Raw genomic sequence first — 22488 nt, 5'->3', positions numbered from 1 at the left:
GTCCCCCGTATTTTTGTAACCTTTTCTTTTTTCTTTTATGGTATGTTTCATGTAATGATAGATGATTGGTGGATTTTGGGATGTCAACCTAGCTAAGATGTCAAAATTCATAGTGATGTCTAATATGAGTTTTAATAAAATAAAAATACAAAAAGTAGATGAAATTGAAAAGAGAAAGTTGAAGCATACACACTAATACGACTAACCTTGTTCATTTTCACTTGTTTTGGGGCATGTTACAAAGATGAATTTGTGTTACAAATGTGTATTCTTGTGTTTTAATGTGTTTATCAAGTCCCCTATTTATAGAGTTACAACATATAATACTTTTTCAAAAATAAACTAAATATTAGTGAAACTATTGTTTGAAATTGCTTTGTTTATAACTTCTTTGGTTTCCTTGACTTGGGAACATTTCTCAAGAACATTTCATTGAATTCACTTATTCCAGAGTTTTCAAGAACATTTCATTGAATTCACTTATTACAGATTCTTGAGTTTGATCTTCACTATCAAGATAATTTACTTCACTCAAAGTCACGAGACATGAAATTTTCTCGAATCATAAGTAGTATAACAATTTGACTCAAATTTAATAAAATGACTCTCATATATCATCTCAAGACCTACATTTTCATAAATTTTATAATGAACTTTCTCATATTTTAATACTACTAAAATCAATAATCTTTATATCATCAATCTTTCCTCTCTTCCATAATATAAAATTAGGTCAAAGTACAATCAGGTTTGTCCGCTTTGTACATCACATTAATTATTTTAATTGTTTGTTGCTGTGTAAAATTGTGTTAAATATAATTAAATATTTTTATTCATTATTTCATCAATAACATATATTTAGAAGCATAAATCTAAATTTTATTTTATGGTCTCCTTTAAAAAAAATCATGGTAAATCATTAATCTTTGTTTTTCTTTTAATTATTGTACTTGCAATAAATCCCCCTCTTATAAGATATTCAAATTTTGGATCAAAATATTATAAAGAACTTTGTTGATTTTATTTTTTAAATTTCTTGTAGGTCGACTCGTAGGTCCATGATAGTTGTCATTTAACAATCAAATTAAAAATATTCTAGCGTATACCGTCTAACAAGGTGATAAATCGTCTAATGTTAGAGAGATGATAGTATAGACAATGTTAGATGATCCCAAGTCATCTCCCCTACGAATCTAATAGATAATCCAGTGAAATCAGTTTTCAAATTCATCTGCATTCAATGAAATTGACAATAACAGTAAAGGAAAGGGGAATGTGATTGTTCAGCAGGAAAATATAAAAAATGATTAAAAACTATAGAGAATGCAGGTTGACTCTCAAGTTTTTTCGCCATAAATTCCTCATTGATTTTCCTAGGATTACTATCTTTTAGTTCCCACACATATGTCAAACTTAATCAAGCAAATGTCAATCAAATTCAACATAATTTATCAGCAAAACAAGCGTATACTAATGTATTTAGTATCTCACTAGTTCCAAGTGTATACTCATGAGATGTTTATCTTTTACCTCTCGAACTAAGCAAACAAGAGATTGATTAGAACTAAGCGAACTAACCATGAAACAAACATTAAAAAAGAATTCCTTTGGCGGAAACTCAATTTCAAAAAGATAAAAAATAAAACATAATATGCTACTACAAAAAATTTAAGAACAAAACTTTATTAAACGGACCCTCAAAAATCAATGAGAAATAACGAGGGAATCAACCCAAAGGGTTTTATCCTTCCATGTGTTGGCAAAAACAAGAAAAATACAAAGGAAATAAAACTAGGCTTGGAGTGCGATGTGCGACTATGAAATGTGATCCAAAAAGCTCGGTTCATTCTTCCACTGAAGTCTCTTTTATAATCTTCCCTTGCACAAAATCGGATTTGAAATCAACCTCATAATATTCTTTTACAATTATCAAATGTTTCCTTTCTCTGTTTCAAATTATTAAGTAGATATCTTCATTCCCAACTAGTTCTAGATTTTATTCTTGCTTCTCTTCCAAATTTATTCTTTCCAAACTTGCTTCAGATTTGCGCATTGATTGTAATTGATTACAACGCTGTTGCGAGAGATATTGCAGAAGATTTTCTTGGATAACATCTTCAAAAGATATTTGCTCTATTTTCTACACGTTTTGCATAAAAGTTTTAATTGCAGGATTTGAGAGCATAAAATTGAATTGATTTTGATTCTTTCTTCCTTAGAATGTAATAGAATCATCAAATCAATATATTCATTTTCCATAATAGAGAACCCATTAGTAGGTGCTTCATGAAGATCATCCAACAAATGCTCTAATTAGATTGTCTGGTCAAATCGTCTGCTCTATGAAATACTGGAACGTCTGTCTTGTGAAATACTGAGTCGTTTGTCTTGTGAAATACTGGACCACTACTATGTCTTAAAACAAATAATTAGCATAAATAACAATTAAGACCCAAATTAATCCAATTAGATGAATCTCAATTAAAAAAATGGATTTATTCATGATTTCAATCTAAGAGTTTATGATTAGAGCTTTTAAGTGTGAGAAAAATTATACTCATTAGTCCAAAAACTTGCAATTACATATGGTGAATTAGACATATTAGCCTAAATGTCTTGTGTAGGCTACCTCGTCCTGGCTAACAAACCATTTGTAGGATGAGTCAAAACAGGGTGGACCAACTCACATTGTGACTCTTAATTCAAAGTATCAGTATATGATAAAAAAGGTAATTTTTTTTTTGTTTGACCATCATATAATGGATAAATTTGAAATAATAGGAAATAAAAGAAAAAAATTATAAAAAGAGAATGGCTAAGTTAAACCAAGAGGAGGTGAATAGGTTTTATAAACTTTTTTCTGGAAATTTTCACCTTTTTGGGATTCTTTTCCAAAACCTTGAAGACTGAAAAATAGAATGCACATTTAAGTAGAATCTAAATTGATACAAGAAAAGGAGTGGAACAATATAAAGAATAAAGAAAGTAAAAATAAAACTCACAAGAATTTATATTGGTTCAAATCCTACTTCAATCTCAACAATTCAACCTAAGAATTGTTGGTTCAACTAACTTTCTCAAAACTTATACCATAATAAACTCTTGAACCTCTTCAAGAGGATATATAACACACTTGATATTAAGAGGATATACAACCATATCAACTCTCACACCTTAAGAGGATCTATAACTTTATCAACTCTTAATCACCAAGATTGCAAACCTAGATAACCAATCCATAAATAATAGAAAGTACAAATCATAAAATGTAACTACACAATAGAAACAACTCATAAAACAAACACTTGATCACAACATTTCTTGAATTCTTTGAGTGCAAATAAGCTTTTGAAAATTGTAAAAAACTTTTTGATTGCTTGAAAATCTTATGCTGAAAATTCGTAATTCAAATGTAAAGTCAAGTGCTCTATTTATAGATTTTGAAAGTCATTGGTTAAAATAGATTTTAACACATTTAATTGATTATTGTTTCATTTAATCAATTATCCTTTATAATCAGTTAATTAAGGCTTTTATTTTAATTGATTAGTTCATTAGATAATCGATTATATAAGTTCTTCCTTAATTATTAGTGTTTTTAATCGATTATCTAAAGACCATAATCAATTATTATCTTGCAAATAAGTTATTCATTAATTGTAGGGGTGTGTTAATTGTAGGGGTGTGTTTAATCGATTATCTCAATACTATAATTAATTATTATCTTGAAAACTTGAAAACACTTATCATGACTTTTTGATTTAACTTTTTATCAAATATGATAATCGATTAAATTATTCTAACCCTCACCAGAAATCATTTAATCGATTAATCAATCATGTAATCAGTTACTATGTTTTGAAATCATTTTCAAATACATTTCAATTCATTCTTGCTTGACTGTGTGTTGTTGATCTTATGAGTACCTTTGTGTGAGACACATAGAAACAAATACATAGAAAGCCTAGACACATATATAGAAATATCATCTTCTCTCTTCATGAATCTTCATCATCAAAACATCATTACTTGAAGCTTCAATGTCTTCTAAGACCAACAAAACCAAATTTAAATTTCTTCATTTTATTATACAAAAATGTGAGAATAAAAAATGAGAAAAAAGAGGGAAGGAATAGTTTTGTAAGTTTTCCTTCTTCATAGACATTTTTTTCATGTAGAACTTTAGAAGAAAAAATTCATTACAAAATCTTTGTAGTCATTATGAGAGTCTCCTTGCATTTGAGCATGTTTTGAAGCTTTGAAATGAATTAAATGTTTATTACTTCTTGATTCTCAGTTTAAGATGATTGGCTTATTCAACACCTCTTGAATTGATAAAGATTCATCCATTTTTCTAACTATTAGATAAATTCTTTTTTTCAAACTAGCAATGTTAATGATTTTCAATTTAAATATGTTAGATGTTTATGCATAGGTTAAAATCACATTAATAGAACATTAAATAAAAAAATTCTATTTTCAATCACAATTTAACATGCTATTTTTTTTATGATTATTGTTATATGAATTTCTTTCATAACTTCTTATAGATCTCATTAAGAGACGTAATACATAATTTCATCAATCAATATTTAAATAACTTTTCTCTCAATATTTTTTCGGTTAATAATATCTTCTTTGAAGCTTTTCACATTTAACTTTTTGTAATCTTCCATGAACATCAACATTAAAGACCATAACGTCCTTGTGAACTTAACGAATTTATAATTTTTTTTTTTCATTTTATTTGCTCAAGTTTTCTAAATAATTTTCGTTAATATATTTTAGTTCTTCATTACATTTCATTCATATACCCATCTCCATTAATTTTCATTCACAATTTTTTCACTTTAATGACATAAAAAGAAAAAGAGGTGCAAAAGGAAATAATGCGAATCTCTATTAAATATTAGGAAAGAAAAAAAAATCTAAACACCACACCGACAAGTTCTTATGCTCGAAATCTCTTTGCTACATATGCATGAAACTTACAAAACAACTGATATCTACCACTACACATTGTCCTTTCAAAACTCAACCCTTCATTTATTGTTGCTCCCATATCTCCATTGCTACCTCCACCTATTCCATACTTTTTTTCAACCTAAGAAACACACTTCTTTCTTTCTTTCTTTATGAACCAAACACTTGATGATGGAATCTCCACAACAAAATGTTATATAATTCTCATTGCTTCTTGGTCTAAGGTCTAGTCACTTAATTAATAATAATTCAATTTTTTCTATCTTCATAACAACCAAATTTTAACTATTTTCAAACGTGATCTATAAATAATCCTCCCATCTTAACATTAACTAATTCTGGCAAATTCTCCTTGTATCTCCAGACATTTCATCTGCAATCCTTTTTTTTTTAATTCCTAACATCAATTTCTAAAAAATAAATTGATACCTTTAGCAATTTTTTAATTAAAATATAATAAAAAAAAATTATATTTCCATTTAAAAATAAATTTTATGTAATTGAAAACTGTTATTTTTTAAAATAACAGTTGATTGAAAATACAATTTTTATATTACAATTAAAATTAAAATTATGGTTAATAACAATTTAAATTATATATATATATATATATATATATTTTATAAAAGTTTTCATGCTAGACATCACTATGTAACTTGACATCTCAGCTAAGCTGACACTTTAGTAACAACAATCATCTGTCATCACATAAAAAATGTATTATTAAAAAAAAATACAAAAATATAGGAGAACTAGACTAAAACCCACATGTTAACAAAAACGATAAATTAATTTTATATATCTTAAATATTCAGTCGGTTCATTTTTATCTGCTTATAATAAATGTACAATAATTAAATTTTTGGTATTTAAAATATGAATTATAATTTAAAAAAAAGTTATATTTAACTTTTTTATTAACCACTTGAAATTTTATTATATTATATTCTTCATTTTCAGCCTTACTATAATAATACTAAAATTATAAAAAAAAAATATTATTCACTATTTAATTTTTTTAAAGAATAAAACTTGTATGTAGTTCTTTTTTTTTTTTTATTATCATTCAATTAAATTAAAATCTTATTATAGTTAATTGTCTAATAAAAAACAATGTTTGAGGTGAATGTTAATTATCCAATACTTTCATTTTAATTTTAAAATAAAATTAAAATATTTTGTTCTAAATTTTATTTCTTGATAAAATTATAAATAAAATGAAATAAATAAAATAGTCCAAAGGAATAACAAGAATATTTAAGAGATAAATAATGTCTGAGTATAACTAAACATCTACAAAATAGCTTAATGAAATTTATTTTACTTAATTTTGATTTGAAACAAAATGATTTATATTTGAATGTTTTTAGTTTAAAAAATAGAAAACAAATAAATATATGTTTTATTTAATATAAAAGATAAGAAAAAAAATTCAAAATTCAAAATGATTTTTAAATCCAAAACATGTATTTGCCTTCAAAATCCATTGAGGACATTCACATCAAAACTGTTAAATAATGCGTAAACACTTCCTGTTAATTTATTGAGAACATAAACCAACAATTATGGTTATGATCCAAAAGTGCAAGAATATTTTAAAATTTTATGTCTATCTTTTATGGGAAAGAATTTGGTTGGAAATCATTAGAAAATAAGATTAATTAAGCTCTAATGAACTCCTAAATTTGATATGTTTAATTATTTTTTATTAATTTTTTTTATTAAATGTTTTAAATATTTTGTATGGTTATTATATAAATATTCTTAGTTTGATTTTATCATTAATGAGATTACGTACTAATTGTTATTTTCATCTTTCTATATCTAATTTATCAGTTAATTCACGCCTTCTCTTACCAGTTATTTTCAACTTGTATGTCATCTTGTTCTTAGAGAAAAAAAAAACACAAGTTAAAAAATATTAGAGATTGAATGAACGAGTTAATCGAAAAATTAGAAATAAAAAGATAAAAATAACAATCAGGTTATCTTATTAACTACAAGAATCAAAATAAGATGATGTTTATATGAAAATAAAAAGTATTTTAAACACTCAATAAACAAATATTTTAATATAAATTTAATTTAAAACATTTAAATATATATATATATATATATATATATATATTTAAACAATCAATAAATAAATATTTTAATATAAATTTAATTAAAAATATCTAAATTTATGAAATATTTTAAACATAATTAATATTTAAAATTATAATATAGGTAAAAATCTCCTTATGAATATTTAAGATAATAACTACATGTCCACGATTAAGAGACAAAATTATTTTAATATTTTAAAATAATGTTGTACTAGTTTGATTAGGCTTTAGATGATACACAATTTATATGAAAAAATAATTATTTAATTAAAAATACGTTATTTAATATTTTAATATAATTTTAATGATAAAATGAAAATTCAAATCTGTCCAAATATGTATTTGTTGAAATCCATTTTCATTACAACAAAATAATTGTTTCTGAAAGTGCCTTGTTATACTCATTCACTAATATTCAAACTTTTGTTAGGAGATGTCTAGATTTAGCATTTGCCCATACATATCACAAAATGCCTCCCATAGAATAAACATAGGAAATAGAAAATAATTATTTTCGAAAGTGATTTATTTCGAGAAATGCGTCACATCCACAAAATAACACCATTGACACTCATAATTCAATAGATTATAATAGCTGACCTAACATTTTGAAACCAATGCCTTGGGTTTTAATAACTATATAGTACAAATGTTTATATGTAAAATCTTTCTCCAAAAATAAGATTAGGAATGTGAAATATTCTTTAGTTTAGTTCTGTTTATCAAACTGTAATATCTATTTTCAAAATTATGATTATGAATCTTTTTCTTAATTGATGATATAAGAATATTTACAATTTGAAATTGATTAGTTTATATAAGAAGGTTTTTTTTTTCTCAATAAATTTAACTAATTAGTTTTTTATTTATTGTTAACACTATAAGAAAAAATAATCAGTCATGAATTATTTTTACAACATTTTTTTCGTGGATTTTGTTTTTATAAGAAAACAAATTAATTAGTCATGAAATATTTTTACAACATTTTCATGAATAATTAGAAATTTCTCAATGATATAATTTGTGAAAAACTCAAATAACTATCAACAACTTAACACTTTTAATGAGAATAAATATGTATAGGAAACAATAAATTTATGAGAAACATAATATAGAGTATATAAAATGTGTGGGAAAAATAATATTATTTATTGTAGATTTTTTTCCTCCATGTCTCGTAAAATCCTTTTACAAAGTTTCAAAATGTAACATTCTAATTACTTTTTCAAATATATATGTTTAATATATATAGTTAAAGTTTACATGATGATACTATTATATCATAAACTATTTGAAGAATTTATTTCTTCTTCTCTCGTGAATTTCTTTCACAAAGTTTCAAAGTGTAACGTACTAGTTACCTTATCAAATATGTACATCATGACGTTAAAATTTTGATTAAGTATTAAAAACAACTAAGTGTAAAACATGATCATACTTCGTCTATAAGATAATAACTTTGTTCAAACAACAGATTATCTAAGACACAAATGTTCCATCTAACAGATGATACAACACTATGTAGTCTTGTTTTTATGTTTGACATGGAACAAGATATGATTAGACAATGAGAACATAACAATAAGCTAACATTATACCTCACAAAAACATATATGCATATTATATGTTGTAGGGAATGTCTGTTACTTTCATCTACTAAAGAGATCCATTAAAGATGCCAGCTAAAGTCAATATCAAAGATCTCTTGAAGTTCAAGCTAAAACTGTTTTCTTTTGCAATTGCTAACATTAAGTATTGACAACTCTGAAAAGGCTATGTACATCGTTCGACTTTGCATGATTAGCAAAGTCAAGAAGAGGTAACCACATCCAGCTATTGGGAAGATTATGTAAAGAATAAGGGAGCATTTAATGCTACATGAAATGCATTTAATGCATCTCACTCAAGTAAGCTCGTTAGGCATAAAAGGACATCCAAAAGAGATGAAGCTGCTCAACAACCAAACACAAATCTACAATGACTATTTTCTTAAGAGCCTATATAAAGCAACTCAAGAAGAAGAAGAAGAAAGATAAATGATGTGATTTTGTACAAAAACACTACTAAAATTTTTGAGCCAACAAACAACTTTAAGAAGAACACTATTAGTGTTCATTTTATCAAGCTATAAGAGAGAGCATCAATCTTATATACGACAATGAACGATCAATCTCAATCTCTAGTGATAAAAAGCTTGTGATTATGTGATCAACACTTATACAACTATTATATCTACATCTTAGCCAAAAGGGGATGTTTGGCAAAGAATACTGGTTAATAGCAATTATGGCTAATATTCAAAGAATATTCACTTAAGTCAAAGGTGACTTGTGAAGAATACTTGGTTAAGGCAGAAGTGACTTGTGAAAAAAATACTTGAACGGGTCAACCAGGAGTAGCTGCAAGCCAAAAAAAGTACTCGTTAAGTCAAACTTGTGTTAAGAATACTGAATGAGCTAGCCATGGGTGGCTACGACCCCAAACAATACTCAATGGGTTAGTCAGAAGTGTCTACGAACCCAAAAAAATAATGACATTGTACCTTACAACATTAGTTTACTTAGTGAAACTCAATCTACTAGTTTATAATTGGATGTAATATGAGTGGTTAGAAGAACTAGTATAAAATTATAATGTGCATTCTCTCTTTCTCTATCTCTTTACTATACATGTTGTTTTCTTTTATCATCACTAATGTAGAAGGATAGTCACTACAATATTACATATAAATAAAACATTTTTAAATAAATAAATTATTCAAATTGAAAAGTTTTGACGTACTTCACCAGACACAATTATCATCAACTTATTACTATATATATAATTATCATATGAACCTTCCTTATCAGACGATATTTGCGAAAAGTGTCTAAAAGTTTTCAAAAACATAATTCAACGTTTCCTTCTTGTGTTTCCCCCTGCTTTCACAAGTGGCTAAAACAATGTGTTGAGAACTAAATAAATAAAAGTCAAAGGATTTTTTTTTTTAATTTTTTTTTGTGATTTTTGTCGCTCAAAGCGTCCTAATGGATGTTCAAGTAATAAATAGAGTCAATTCTCTATCCATTGGGATTATAAGACTCAAGGGCCATAAAAGTCGCTCAAGCGACGAAGGGTATTTCTTAAGTGATTAAGCATATCTTGAGCAAGGGACAGTCTATGCCAATTCTCTCTTGTGGGGGAATATCACTCAAGCAATGATGTGTCACTCAAATGATATTCCTTTGTATCATAACCAATGTTTTTTTTTTCTATTTAAATTCCTTGAGATGGTAATGGTTATGTGAATTGTGTTATATTTATCTTAACGAATTGAGCATTTTAGTTCATTGATGACTTTTATTGAGATAAAAAAAATGTAATGTAATTTAGTTTCTTAGTAATTTTTGTTGAAACAAGAAATATATATTTATTGTGGATATGGTTGTGAGATTTGTTTATATTAAGGTACTATACATCATATTTTATTTTATGTTAATTTATCATTTGTTAGATTTTAGTTATAATTGTGATAATGGTAAATCGTACAAGAAAATATTACATTTAAAACTGATTTAATAGTTTTATTTAATAATTTTGAAATATATATAATTATTTTATATGTTTCTTAAGACTAATATATTTTTGAGTATTATTATAATTATATATATATATATATATATCACATAATATTATTGTAAATATGAGACGTTATCCATAATAAGGTTATTATATGTTGAAAAATGGTATTTTTAAAGTATTATGATAAATAATGTTACCTTTGAATATATTATTTTTTTCGTCTTATACTTTTTTTTAGTTGAATAACCTTACAAATATACATAATAATATTGTGATAGTTTTAAGTATATTAGTTAATAGTAAAAAACATTTACACCTTGTATGCTTTTAAAGACAATATGCGAACCAAGAAAGACTCAACAATGTTGAAGTTTGGACAACATAATTTTGAATGAAAATGCATTGAAAGAAAGATGAGAGGGCATGGAAGGAGCACCCGCTATCATATATGTGAAGAAAAATATGAAGTTACATGTTAAGTTGGTGAATTTACACGTTTATCCTTACATGAAATGTTATGATGTGTGGTTGCATATAGACATAATCAATTATGAAAATTAACATGATTGATGATGTGTTGAACGCTCTTACTCATATTCAATTATGTCTCTCTTTAATACATATAATTTTTATTTTGCTTTTTTATTTTTTGTTTGACTGAAAATTGTACGTGTTTTTCCATTTATTGCATTCATTTTTAAAAATAAAAAACTAAAAAAATATTTAAAAATATAATATTTCAATTGTTTAAGAGTTAAATGTTTATCTAACTATATGACCAATGTAAATAATTTTGAAAGACATATATGGGTATTAGTAATTTTTTACAACTTTTCTTTTAGTATTTATATTCATTAGTAATTACATAAAACTGATATCTAGATCTATACTTTTAGGTTTCATTATCTTTCTAATGTCATTATTTATTTATTTATTTAGTTGTATTATTAATAAAAATTCAATTATGTTCCGAACTTTTTTAAAAATGTGACAATATGTCTATTTATCACCCAAACATGATTTAACTTTTTATTAAGAGGTGATTAAATTTAACAAAACAAATAAATAGTAAAGCTAAAACTTATTTGTTCCTTATTAACTAATCACTATTTAAAGACAATTTACATACATTATTAAAAAAATAATCCAAAGACATTAATAATCTTTATTATATAACAATTTTTACAATTTTTTCGTATGAATTTAATGGATTACAAACTTTCATTTATGTTATTGAAAACACAAAAGAAGTAAATCGGGTAAAGTTTGATTCTAACTATACTTTCCAATGCTACCATTATTCTTAAGTACTATTATAAATTGTGGTAATTATTACTCTGAGTCTTAAATACTTTGAACAAAACCAGGTAGAACATGCTATTATTACTTATTTAACACAATATTTTCAAATTTTAAATAATAAAATAAAAGGTGAACTAATATATGAGTCTCAAAAAAATAAATTATTTTCATGCATTTAAAGTTTTAAAATTTGATTACTTTATAAAAAAATCTCTAAAAAAATTATTACCAAATTATCTCTAAATTTTTCGACAATACTGAGTAAATTATATTAAGAACTAAAAATTACATCATAAATTCAGGTTGATTCCAACTTTTGTAAAATAAATTACCCTATTCACAGCAACAACAAAAAATATTCCTTAAAACAAAAATAGAAAAGTGCTTGTTTTGTTTTGTCGCACCCTAATTATCCACTCGACAAAGCAGGTCCCTTCATGCCAGCATGGCTTCCATGTACCAACTAACTCCATTCCCCTCCCACCTACTTCCACACGCGTCTCAACGCGCTTCATCTTCACCCCCACTCTCTCCCACACACTCCCTATTTCTCACATTCCCCAAACGCGCCCCTTCGCGCGTGAGATTCGGATTTCCATTGAAGGGCAACAAAGTCATTTCGCAATAAAGGAGCTGGCACACTTGGTTCCGAAGTAACTGCACCGGCACTCCCACCACAACCACTGCGGCCATGCCTCTTAACGTGCACTTAAACGCACCGTTTCGCAAGCTGCACCCTCCACCGTACGATCAAGTAAGTCATTGCATCAACGGTTCCAAGAAGAATTGCCGCCAAATATTCGGTTAGTGTTGACCACACGCCGTCCTTGCCTAAACGGAACAAATAATCCAAGCTTTTCTTTCAGTTTCAGTTTCGGTTTCAGGTTCAGACATTTTCATTTTTCTTTTCTTTTCCAATTTAGCTTTCAAAGACATGACAGCATGCAAATGCAACAACTCATAAATTGATGAAGCTTTAGGTCACATTTTACTCTCTTAGTTCTCATTTTCAATTTCACCTCTTCACCTCTTCCATGGTACACAACTTTTCTCTCCTGTTTCTTTCTCTCCTTACTTGTTCTTGTTATCTTCTCCACTCAATATCTTTATGCTACTTGTTGTGTTATTGTTGTGGAAACAACTAGGAGAAGAACAATGGATGTTTTAATTTTATAGTCTCATATTTACTTCCATTGTGCTTGTGTTTGATAGGAATTGTAAGATTTGAGACCAAGAGCTTTCACGTTTGTCAGGTAATTGTCAGATCTAACCTAGCTTCAATTTCAGATGTTTAGTTTCTCACCTGCTTGTTGCAGATCTTGTTGATCCTAATTCTGCTTTTTTTTTTCCCTTTTTGTGTGTTTGAGTTTTTGCTTTAGTTTGAAGATTTGCGGGGTGTTTGTGTCTTGTTTATTATTAGTAAACTGTAATTGTTGAGGTTTTCGTGAAAATTCCAGTTGGTAACAGTCAGGGGACTGGGGTATTTTGTTTGATTATTTTGTTTTCGTGCAGAATTATTGTCGGTGATAGCAACATATTGAGGTAATGAGTGCGGTGGCCCATGATTAGGTGCAGTATTATTATTGCGTAAGAGAATAGATGGGATCAATTTTGATCATTATGTCTTTCTACTGTTCAAAGTTGTTGGTCATGATTGCCCTTAACTTATTTTGTTTTAAAGCCTGGATTACATTGCCTACCTTTCTCTTTATGCTATAAATTTTGCTAACTAGTGAGCATGTCACTCCACTTTGTCAATCATTAGTGGCAAAATCGTTCTCTTATTAATTACCTATTCATTACGGAAAAGATAACTTTTTATTCTCTAGTAAGAATATCCTTGTAGCAAAAGCTGTTATCCAATTTCACCCAGAATTTTAAAGTTAGCGGTGTAAGTATTTAGTAATAGTTCCTAGCTGTTAAATCAACTGAGATATAGTTTCTATACCCGCTCCCCCTCAAGTGATACAATTTCTTTCTTAACAGAGAGTACTAAATTATATTCTCTTGTAATATATAATTCTGTGTAGCATCTTAATATAACGTATAGCTTTAAATGTGAGAAATTTTATGAAATTTATTTTCTAGTTTCTAGAACTGATATGTCTCCATCTCTTAATATTCCTGCTTTATATTATGTAAATAGTTCAGCTAATTAAGTGTTTGAGAATTTATTTTTCTGAGTTCCGTGGTCAAGTGGTGTCTACGCTGCCATTTATGATTGCTAATTAAGAATTTATCTCACAAGTTCCAAAATTTACTTTGCTGCCCGTTGACCATACTGACTTGTGTATCTCAAACGTAAACACTGTGGGGTCATAGTACAACCTGTGACCTCGGCTCACTGCTTAATCTTAGTTGCAATAACAAAAGTATCTAAATTGGACAATCTTACTTAGTATTCATCTTACGTACTTTCTTGATAAGTGTATTTTTTGTTTTTTAGTTGTTGTTTACTTTCTTAGTGAATCATTTGAAATTTGGAGATTAGGTTTACTGTTTTTCTGCTGCAGGTTGTAATCTCAGAATGGGGAAATCACCAGGAAAATGGATCAAAACTGTACTATTTGGGAAAAAGTCATCCAGATCAAATATGTCAAAGGGAAGAGAGGTAATGCAATTAGTTAAAGCAAAACTCTATTCAATAATGTTAAAATATATTTGATAATACTTTCATGTGTGCATGCGTAATTTTCATTTAAATGACATGAGTGGTGGCATAACAAAAATAAATTTGCATGTGTGAACATTCCTGATTTTAACTTCTGACTTCTTTTGCTGTAATTTCATGTGGAAGATTGTTAATAAAAGAGAGGCAGTGGTTGCTTCCAACGTGTTGGAAAATGGTTTGGCCTTAGATCCAAACCACAATGAGATTGCTACAAATGAGGAGGACCTTGTACTGGAGAATGAAGAATCAGAAGTTATTTTACCTGAGAATCAAGAAAGAGACAGTATAGGACCTGTTGATCCAGATGCACCACCTGATCCAGAGAAAATCAGGCAGGAGGTAGCAGCAATAAAGGCACAAGCTGCTTTCAGGGGTTACTTGGTAGGTGTCTCACTGTTTTTGAGAACATTAAGTAACTGAATTCTTTTAATTGTTTAGTATAGAACATTAGTTTTGAAGTTTACTCTGGGATAAGATATCTAGAACTAGACTGCTAAAGGATAAATAGACTGTCAAGCTTATTTTCTATTATGATTGTAAATTTTAATTGTCATAATATCTCACATGAGGTCTGGTGAGCCTTTAACACATGCACAACAGACAAAAAGGGAAATTATGTGTATGAGAGAAGAAATAGGAATGCTGCCAGGAGTAAGGAGGAAACAATGGTGGGAAAACATTGTAGAATTTCAGTTGGTAACAAGGTATTATTCTAAAGGAGAATTATGCCATGATGAAAGAGGGGAAGGGAAACATGAATTTAGGAGTAGAGGCAGAATAGCGGAGTAGCATAATTGAATTTGGGGCTGAATTGGTGGCTTAGATCATGGTGGGGGAAAATGTGTTTATCAGCTTCTTAGAATTTGGATTTGATTCTAACTCAATCCTACAAAATTGACTTGTAATGCGAGGACTGCGTCCCATTTATCTTGTTAGTTATACTTTACTCTGGTTTAACTCAATCCCACAAAACTAGCTTGTGAGGTGAGGATTGCCTCTCATTTATACACTACTTCAACCTTATCTCTAATTAATGTGGGTGGTGAGTTTTTCCCAATATAGCCCGTCGTTACTAATACTATTGGGCCTGGTAGGTAATCCATTAATAAATCTAGGATAAACTTTGTGACTTTGATACCATTTTAGAATTTGGATTTGAGTCTAACTTATTCCCACAAAACCAACTTATGAGGTTTGGGTTGTCTCCTATTTATATGCACTATTTTGGTCTTATCTCTAGTCAATGCAGGACTTGGGTTTTTCCCAATATAGCTTTGGTTGTCATTTATTTACGCATTTCTTCAGTTCAGTATCCATGTTTTTATATATTGGACAGGACTTTTCCCTTTCCAAGGATCTTGTGAAGAGTTGCTGTTAAAACATGAGAACATGATGTTTAAAATCAACTGTGGTATTTGGAGTTAGAATCACTTACTCCTATACCCCTGATAAGTACCCAAACACTTGGAGAACCCACTCCTCAGAAGCTAACTATTAAGGGGGGGGAATCAAATACTTAAACACGCATCCCATGGTATTTAATGTGTGATTTAGGCACCAGATAATACCCAAGTTCCTATCAATCCCCTCCCCCAATTTTTTTGTAGTTTTGTATTTTGTTTTATAAAGTATTATATGAGGCTGACCAATAAGTCAGTATAGCAAATAACTTGGTTTTAAAATAAAAATTCTAAGAATCTTCTTAATGTTGAAATTAATTCACATATGTTTTCCTGTCAGTTATCTACTCATCCCAGGTTCCACTGTCATGAGACTCTTTCAACCGAATTTGTATTTCATTGAGAAATAAATTGAAATCCTAATTTTTATACTACTTTCCTGATATTTGAAGATCTGGCACATGAACATTTTTAACAAATTGGAATATGTTTGTAGAGTTTTGCTTGTATAGTGGATGAAAATTGTAATATTTGATATTAACTAATGGAAGCATCTTTTCTGAAGGCTCGCAGGGCATTTAGGGCTCTAAAAGGCATAATAAGGTTGCAAGCACTTATTCGTGGGCACCTAGTTAGGAGACAAGCTGTTGTTACATTATGCTGTATGTATGGGATTGTAAAGTTTCAAGCATTTGCACGTGGACTAAAGATTAGGAAGTCTAATGTTGGATTTGAAATTCATCAGAAGTGCAGTCTATTTAAGCCTCTGGTAATGTTCTCTAAGAATCTGTAAATTGTCAATGATTTATCATCTTACTTCTATTGTTTAAGGTGTTTTTCTGATTGCGTGCATTAGTTATGTACCTGACTATCTAGGTTAAATTAAAACAAAGTGGTCCTATTAAATGTAAACATTTTGGCTGAACAGGCTGGACATTTAAAATGAGGACTGAGTAGGCAATAAATGGGGGTACTTTTGAATTAACTATTACTAGATTCAGTGTGGCGTCTGATCGTCCATTACTCTTTTTTTTCTGATTAAGATTGTTAAGAATTGTGTTCTTCAATCTTTTTTTACCGCTTATTGAGTTGTATATATTGGGACAAGTGAATAATGTGTATTTATCGAACAAGGTGTGAAATTTCTAATGAGTTTCTTTTTGGTGGATTGTTCGCCAATCAGGTATTGTTAGCACCAAGTTCATGACTGAATCATGTAGAGATACAGGGAAGGATTATTCTGTATAATAAATCTTCTGGAAAAATTACAAAGGGGGAATTCTTGGTAAATTTGGGAACCTATAATTACTCCACTGGTCAATGATGATCAAAAGCTTATAATAGAGGGTTATGAATAACGATTATGACTTAGCCACTTCATTGTTTAAGTATTCCTAAATTGAAAGTAGGTTTACCAAGAATTCCCTTTTCTATTCTTTTTTGTCAGCCAAAGACAATATTATACAAAAAGGGGTACCCAACGCATATAACATCCCAACCAGAATTATATTTTCTGTTTATTTTTCCTTCTTTTGTATTATTCTTGGTGCTGAGATTTTTCCCTCTGAATGTGTTATGCGTTTGTGCTTCAGGAGGGCAAACTTGGTGAGCCAGTTGGTATTTCCACAAAAATTTCAAAGTTGTCTGCAAATACTTTCATCCGCAAGGTAACTTCAATTGTGCCATGCATGTCATACAAATATTTATTTATTTTTAAGTTTGGCATATTCTGGATAGAGTCCATTTGTGATTGAACAGTATTACAAATTTTGAGGTGACAATACTATAGTTTTAAAAATTTGAAAGGTTAGACTTTTAGATCATCTTGGTTAATAGAACAGCAGGGTACTATTCTCTTTTGTTTTTTCTCTATGAGCAAGTGGAACCGTCTAATTGCTCTCAACTGCAGAGGATTTTAAATTCGGATACAAACATAAGTTATAATTTACTTTTCAACAATATGGCATTTCTTTTTCTTTATCACTGTAGTGATGAATTTTGATGTTAAGAATGGTGAAAGAATTACATGTCTTTTGTTACTAGAACTGACTATTGATATCCTTGAGCATGAAGCTGAGCCAGAAAGTGCTTTACATTACTTTACAACCTGTGGTTTTGTATATCTTACAAGTTTATACATGAACCTGTTTAAATTTTCTCTAAGTGGATGTCATTATGTGCAATACTGTTCTTGTCTGAACATGGAAATAAATGGGGTTCTTCTATCAAATTTGTATTTTGATCTGTTTTACTAAAATTGAGCTTGTGAAAATGTTATTTTGTTGTTTCAGCTTCAGGCTTCATCAATTACAATAATGGCACTGCGCTTGCAATATGTTAGTGGAGATCCAAATTCAGTGTTAAGCTGGTTGGAGCGCTGGTCAGCATCTTACTTTTGGAAACCAGTTCCCCAACCTAAGAAAATTCGAGACTATAAATCTCAGAGAAAGCAGGGTAATATTTCAAATGGAGAAGTTCAAATTTCCAAGTCAAGACGCACTAACCGGAAGCTTCCTGTCGCAAGTTTTGATCCAGTTCCAGTGCAAACAAATCCTGAATTTGAGAAACCAAAACGTAATTTCAGGAAAACACCATACCAAGTGTCAGATCAAGACCAAGACAATCCACAAAGTGAGCTTGAAAAGGTTAAACGTAACTTGAGAAAGATTAATAACCCTGTTGTCGAGAATGCTGTTCAGCCAGAAGTTGAATCTGAGACTCTAAAGCAGCATCTGGAAATCACAACAGTTCTTCCAGGTCATGCTTGTTCAGAACAAGTGATCATTACTTCTGAGGAAAAGATCAAGAAGGAAGATACTTTGACTGTCTCCAATGTGCCTGATGTCGAATTTACACCAAGACCATCAGTTAACAAGGAAGTCTCTGACATTCCAAACAGTTATCTAGTGTCTGTAGAATCTAAACCCTTGTCAGAGACCACAACTAAAGATAGAAACACTTCTCGTGATGAAGTTAAAAACGAGCTAGGCAATCAACCAGAGGATATTTTTAAAGAAGACAACTCCTTATTAACAAATGGAGATTTGAGTCATAAAGATCTGACAGGTAATGAAAACCAGAAACCTACCCGTAAAGCATCAAATGTGATCAAACAGGAGAATGGAGAACATGGCTTAAAGATTAGTCCAAAAGTACCAAGTTATATGGCAGCAACTGAATCCGCCAAGGCAAAGTTGAGGGCACTAGGGTCCCCAAGGTTTGGAGAAGATGGAATTGAGAAAAGCAACACTGCTGATTCTGGGAGACATTCTCTGCCAGCTTCAACTGGCAACAAGATTAGTTCAAATTCACCTAGGACACAGAGATCAGCTCAAGCAGGTGGCAAAGGGAGTAACAAAAGTGACAGATCAATAACATCTTCTAAAGGAGGGAATGGTATGATATAGTCCCTCATACATCTAGTGATTGAAAATGTCACGTTATGATTCACCTAGAAAATTACCATTTTCAAATAGTTTTAAAACTAAATTGTTAATTTAAAGACACTTATCCAATCTTAAGTTAGATGAATGTCGTTGAGAAAGTTTCGGGTACTTTATAGTTTATAGTTTAGTGTCTTAACTTAACGGCTGATTCCAAAACACTAGTTTTTTTATTCATGGTAAATCAACTTGGTAAGTGAAGTTATAATTTTCAAAATGAATCCACTATATGCTGGTGTATGCCTTTGTTTTCTCATGATTGATAATCATAAACTTGTGTATTCATCTTGCAGGGAAAGTAATTCAAGCAGAGTGGAAGAGGTGAGCAAGGGAACCCTGGTTTTCAGGGATTGAACACGGGGAGGTTGAAAATCCTTTTGAGTCAAATGTGATGAAAGTTGTTGAAATGATAGGGTCGTTGTATGACCTGGTTTGATCAGCTTATTTTTCCTGCATTCTGGGTGGTGAGTTGTACAACATAGGTTTTAAGTTTTGCATGCTGCAACTTTACAAGTCTATGCTCTGTTTGTCTTGGCTGTCCATATTGTATTTTTATCCTGCAGTGTGTGTGATCATAAACATTATTTGTGTTCCCAAGCTTGTGTTTGGACAAGAATGATCTGGTAACATGAGAATACTCTTTCTCGAGATTTCTTCAGCCTTCAAGAAACTTTTTTTTTTTGTATTTCAACTCTTCCGATCCGTAGTGAAGGATGGATCACATTGTGACATTCATTATTGCAAGTCTATCATGCATGATTAGGGTCTAGCTTGTGTAACCACTAAAAATACCATTCAATACAGTGACCTGCTCAATAATGATATACCTTTTATTATTAATGTAGACTGATATCAGTGTAACAGCAGAAGTAACAAAAATGAAGAATAAGGGGTTGTGATGCCTCAATTGGTATGAAAAGCAGCTTTGCAGATATTCTTTCCTTATTAAACACTTAGACCAACTTGATTTTGTAATATAAAGCATCTAAAATACAATTTAAAGGCTCACATTGGTTCTTATTGAAGATTAAAGTGATTAAAGAGAGTGTATAAAGCATTAATTCGGAAACAAAATCATTATAATTTATAAGATCAAAATGATTTTGAAGAAATGCAGTAGTGAAGGGCGATATATATAGGCTTGAGGCCTAAATATAATTTTGGTCTTCTATTCAATTTGTGATTTTGGTTTTTTTCATCAACTCCTGTAATTACACGGTCATCAAACACAAACAAAGAATAAGGTAAGCTACCTATATAAAAATTTCTATATAATTTCAATTGCAAATTAATAAACATAATTCATCAAGTCTTATACAATTTCTCAAACCATCAAGTGTCTATTAAAATTTATAATTCATTTTTCACATGTCAGACTTCTATAACTCACAACATATAGACACTTGACTCTACTTTCAGAAGACTCGTGTATTGAAATTAGAATCTTGAGACCTGAACCTGTCATACTACTCGTTGTGAATCCACACAGTCATGCGCATAAACATCTCAATATCTCACCATCTTGTATGACAGGGTAAATTCATATGACCTGAAAGACTATATTATATTTAAACCGCAAACAAAGTCATATGAACCTCCATCATCTCTCACCAACTGCATAAATTCATCTATGTGATTTCATTATATAAGTAGAGTCAGGATGTTTCATTACGAACCTGACAAATCAATGCATCCTAACAACAATCTCAACATGATATTTCCTTTCCAGGAAATACTATATTATGATCACACTTTCACATCATTGCATGCTCCATTTAACACATCAATACACAATTTAATCACATCATAATTTAAATTTTCTATGCAATCCAAATATATCTCAAAATTCAATTAAACACATAACTAAGTTCCTTTAATCATATTTTTAAATAAAATTTATAATTTTCACTTAAAAACAATATACAATAATAAACTAGGCTTTCAAAAGCAAAAATAATTTATTTTTTTTACATAGAGTCTAGCTTGAGCGAGACCTATTCTCACTCAAGCGAGTAAATTCTCGCTTTAGCAAGATTGAACCCGAGAGCACCCAGATTTTTATCTCAGGTCGCGCCTGAGCGAGATTTCTTCTCGTTTGGGCAAAAACGGACCCCAAAGCACCTCATTTTTCATTCCATTCTCGCTTGAGCGAGAATTTACTCGCCTGAGCGAGATATGCAGAGATATCTGCATAATCTTATAATATTGTTGAATCAATTGTCATTCAACTCATAATTTTAATAATCTACACATTAAAAATGACAGTTCTTACTCATATATGCTTTCTAAATCAAACATCATCAAAAATCAAACAACCAATTCCCATCAAACATCACACTTTAAATAATTCAACAAATTATTCAAATACAATTCAACTCATTTATATCACCATTCAAACACTTTCAATTTTCAATCACAACACTTTCATTAATTTATTCACCTTAAAAATCACAATATAATATTCAAAATCAACCATTTCAGTCAATATATTACTTTACTCTTAAAAGAGATCCTGCTAGAAAAATTAAGACTGGTGATCACGTCACGCCCCCACATTCAGATCTTCTAACCTAAGGTTTTATTCAAAATTTAAAACTAGTTTCCATTACCTGAACTTGAGCATATGCTCCCTAAGAGCTCCAAACCTACCAAAAGCTCAAGGGTAGCCTAGCCTGCACCACAAAGTCCTGGTCATAACCTAACAAGTTTAAAATTTGACTTATAGAGCAGAACAAAAATGAACTTACTCTATTAAAGATTCCGATCGGTCAGTCTTATGTATTCACTGCCAGAAGGTAGATGAATGAAACAAAATGTTTTTAGAGAGATGGTGGTTCTTTTTTAAAATGAAACCTGAATAACTGAATTTCTATTTATATACTCTTTTAACTTCAATAATAAAATATCCAGGTGTCATTTTAATTGTACCACTTCTACTCTAAGACTATTTTTTCTTGGTTCATACATTTTCACCAACAAGAAAAATTTTCGTCCTCTTAAATTGACTTGCGATAAAGAAA

General features: G+C 29.5%; 1 protein-coding gene across 8 annotated transcripts; it reads left to right on the top strand.

Moving 5' to 3' along the window:
* Positions 1-12632: 12632 nt before the first annotated feature.
* LOC137822730 (protein IQ-DOMAIN 31-like) lies at positions 12633-20118 on the top strand. 8 transcript variants are annotated; one of them, XM_068627690.1, is made up of 10 exons: positions 12645-12757; positions 12878-12991; positions 13167-13207; positions 13467-13496; positions 14468-14565; positions 14752-15006; positions 16591-16794; positions 17618-17692; positions 18317-19421; positions 19762-20118. In XM_068627690.1, the coding sequence occupies exons 5-10, from the start codon at positions 14482-14484 to the stop codon at positions 19791-19793; spliced, it is 1755 nt and encodes a 584-aa protein (XP_068483791.1). In that variant the 5' UTR covers positions 12645-12757; positions 12878-12991; positions 13167-13207; positions 13467-13496; positions 14468-14481; the 3' UTR covers positions 19794-20118. The 8 variants fall into 8 exon arrangements, with proteins under 8 accessions (XP_068483786.1, XP_068483791.1, XP_068483787.1 ...); XM_068627685.1 differs by lacking the exon at positions 13467-13496 and having other exon boundaries at positions 12633-12757; XM_068627686.1 differs by lacking the exon at positions 12645-12757 and having other exon boundaries at positions 12778-12991.
* The last annotated feature ends 2370 nt before the right edge of the window (positions 20119-22488 follow it).

The sequence above is a fragment of the Phaseolus vulgaris genome, chromosome 9, assembly GCF_000499845.2.
Source record: "Phaseolus vulgaris cultivar G19833 chromosome 9, P. vulgaris v2.0, whole genome shotgun sequence".
NCBI classification, from domain to species: Eukaryota; Viridiplantae; Streptophyta; class Magnoliopsida; order Fabales; family Fabaceae; genus Phaseolus; species Phaseolus vulgaris.
The sequence above is the reverse complement of the archived record's forward strand: the minus strand, read 5'-3'. Positions and strand labels throughout refer to the sequence as shown.

What these genes read in the sequence shown, in the direction of transcription:
- LOC137822730 (XM_068627685.1), top strand. Translation starts at nt 14,482, where the DNA reads ATGGGGAAATCACCAGGAAAATGGATCAAAACTGTACTATTTGGGAAA. An exon ending in GCAGTCTATTTAAGCCTCTG is followed by an intron (nt 16,795 to 17,617) that starts GTAATGTTCTCT and finishes TTTGTGCTTCAG; the next exon opens with GAGGGCAAACTTGGTGAGCC. An exon ending in CAAATACTTTCATCCGCAAG is followed by an intron (nt 17,693 to 18,316) that starts GTAACTTCAATT and finishes TTGTTGTTTCAG; the next exon opens with CTTCAGGCTTCATCAATTAC.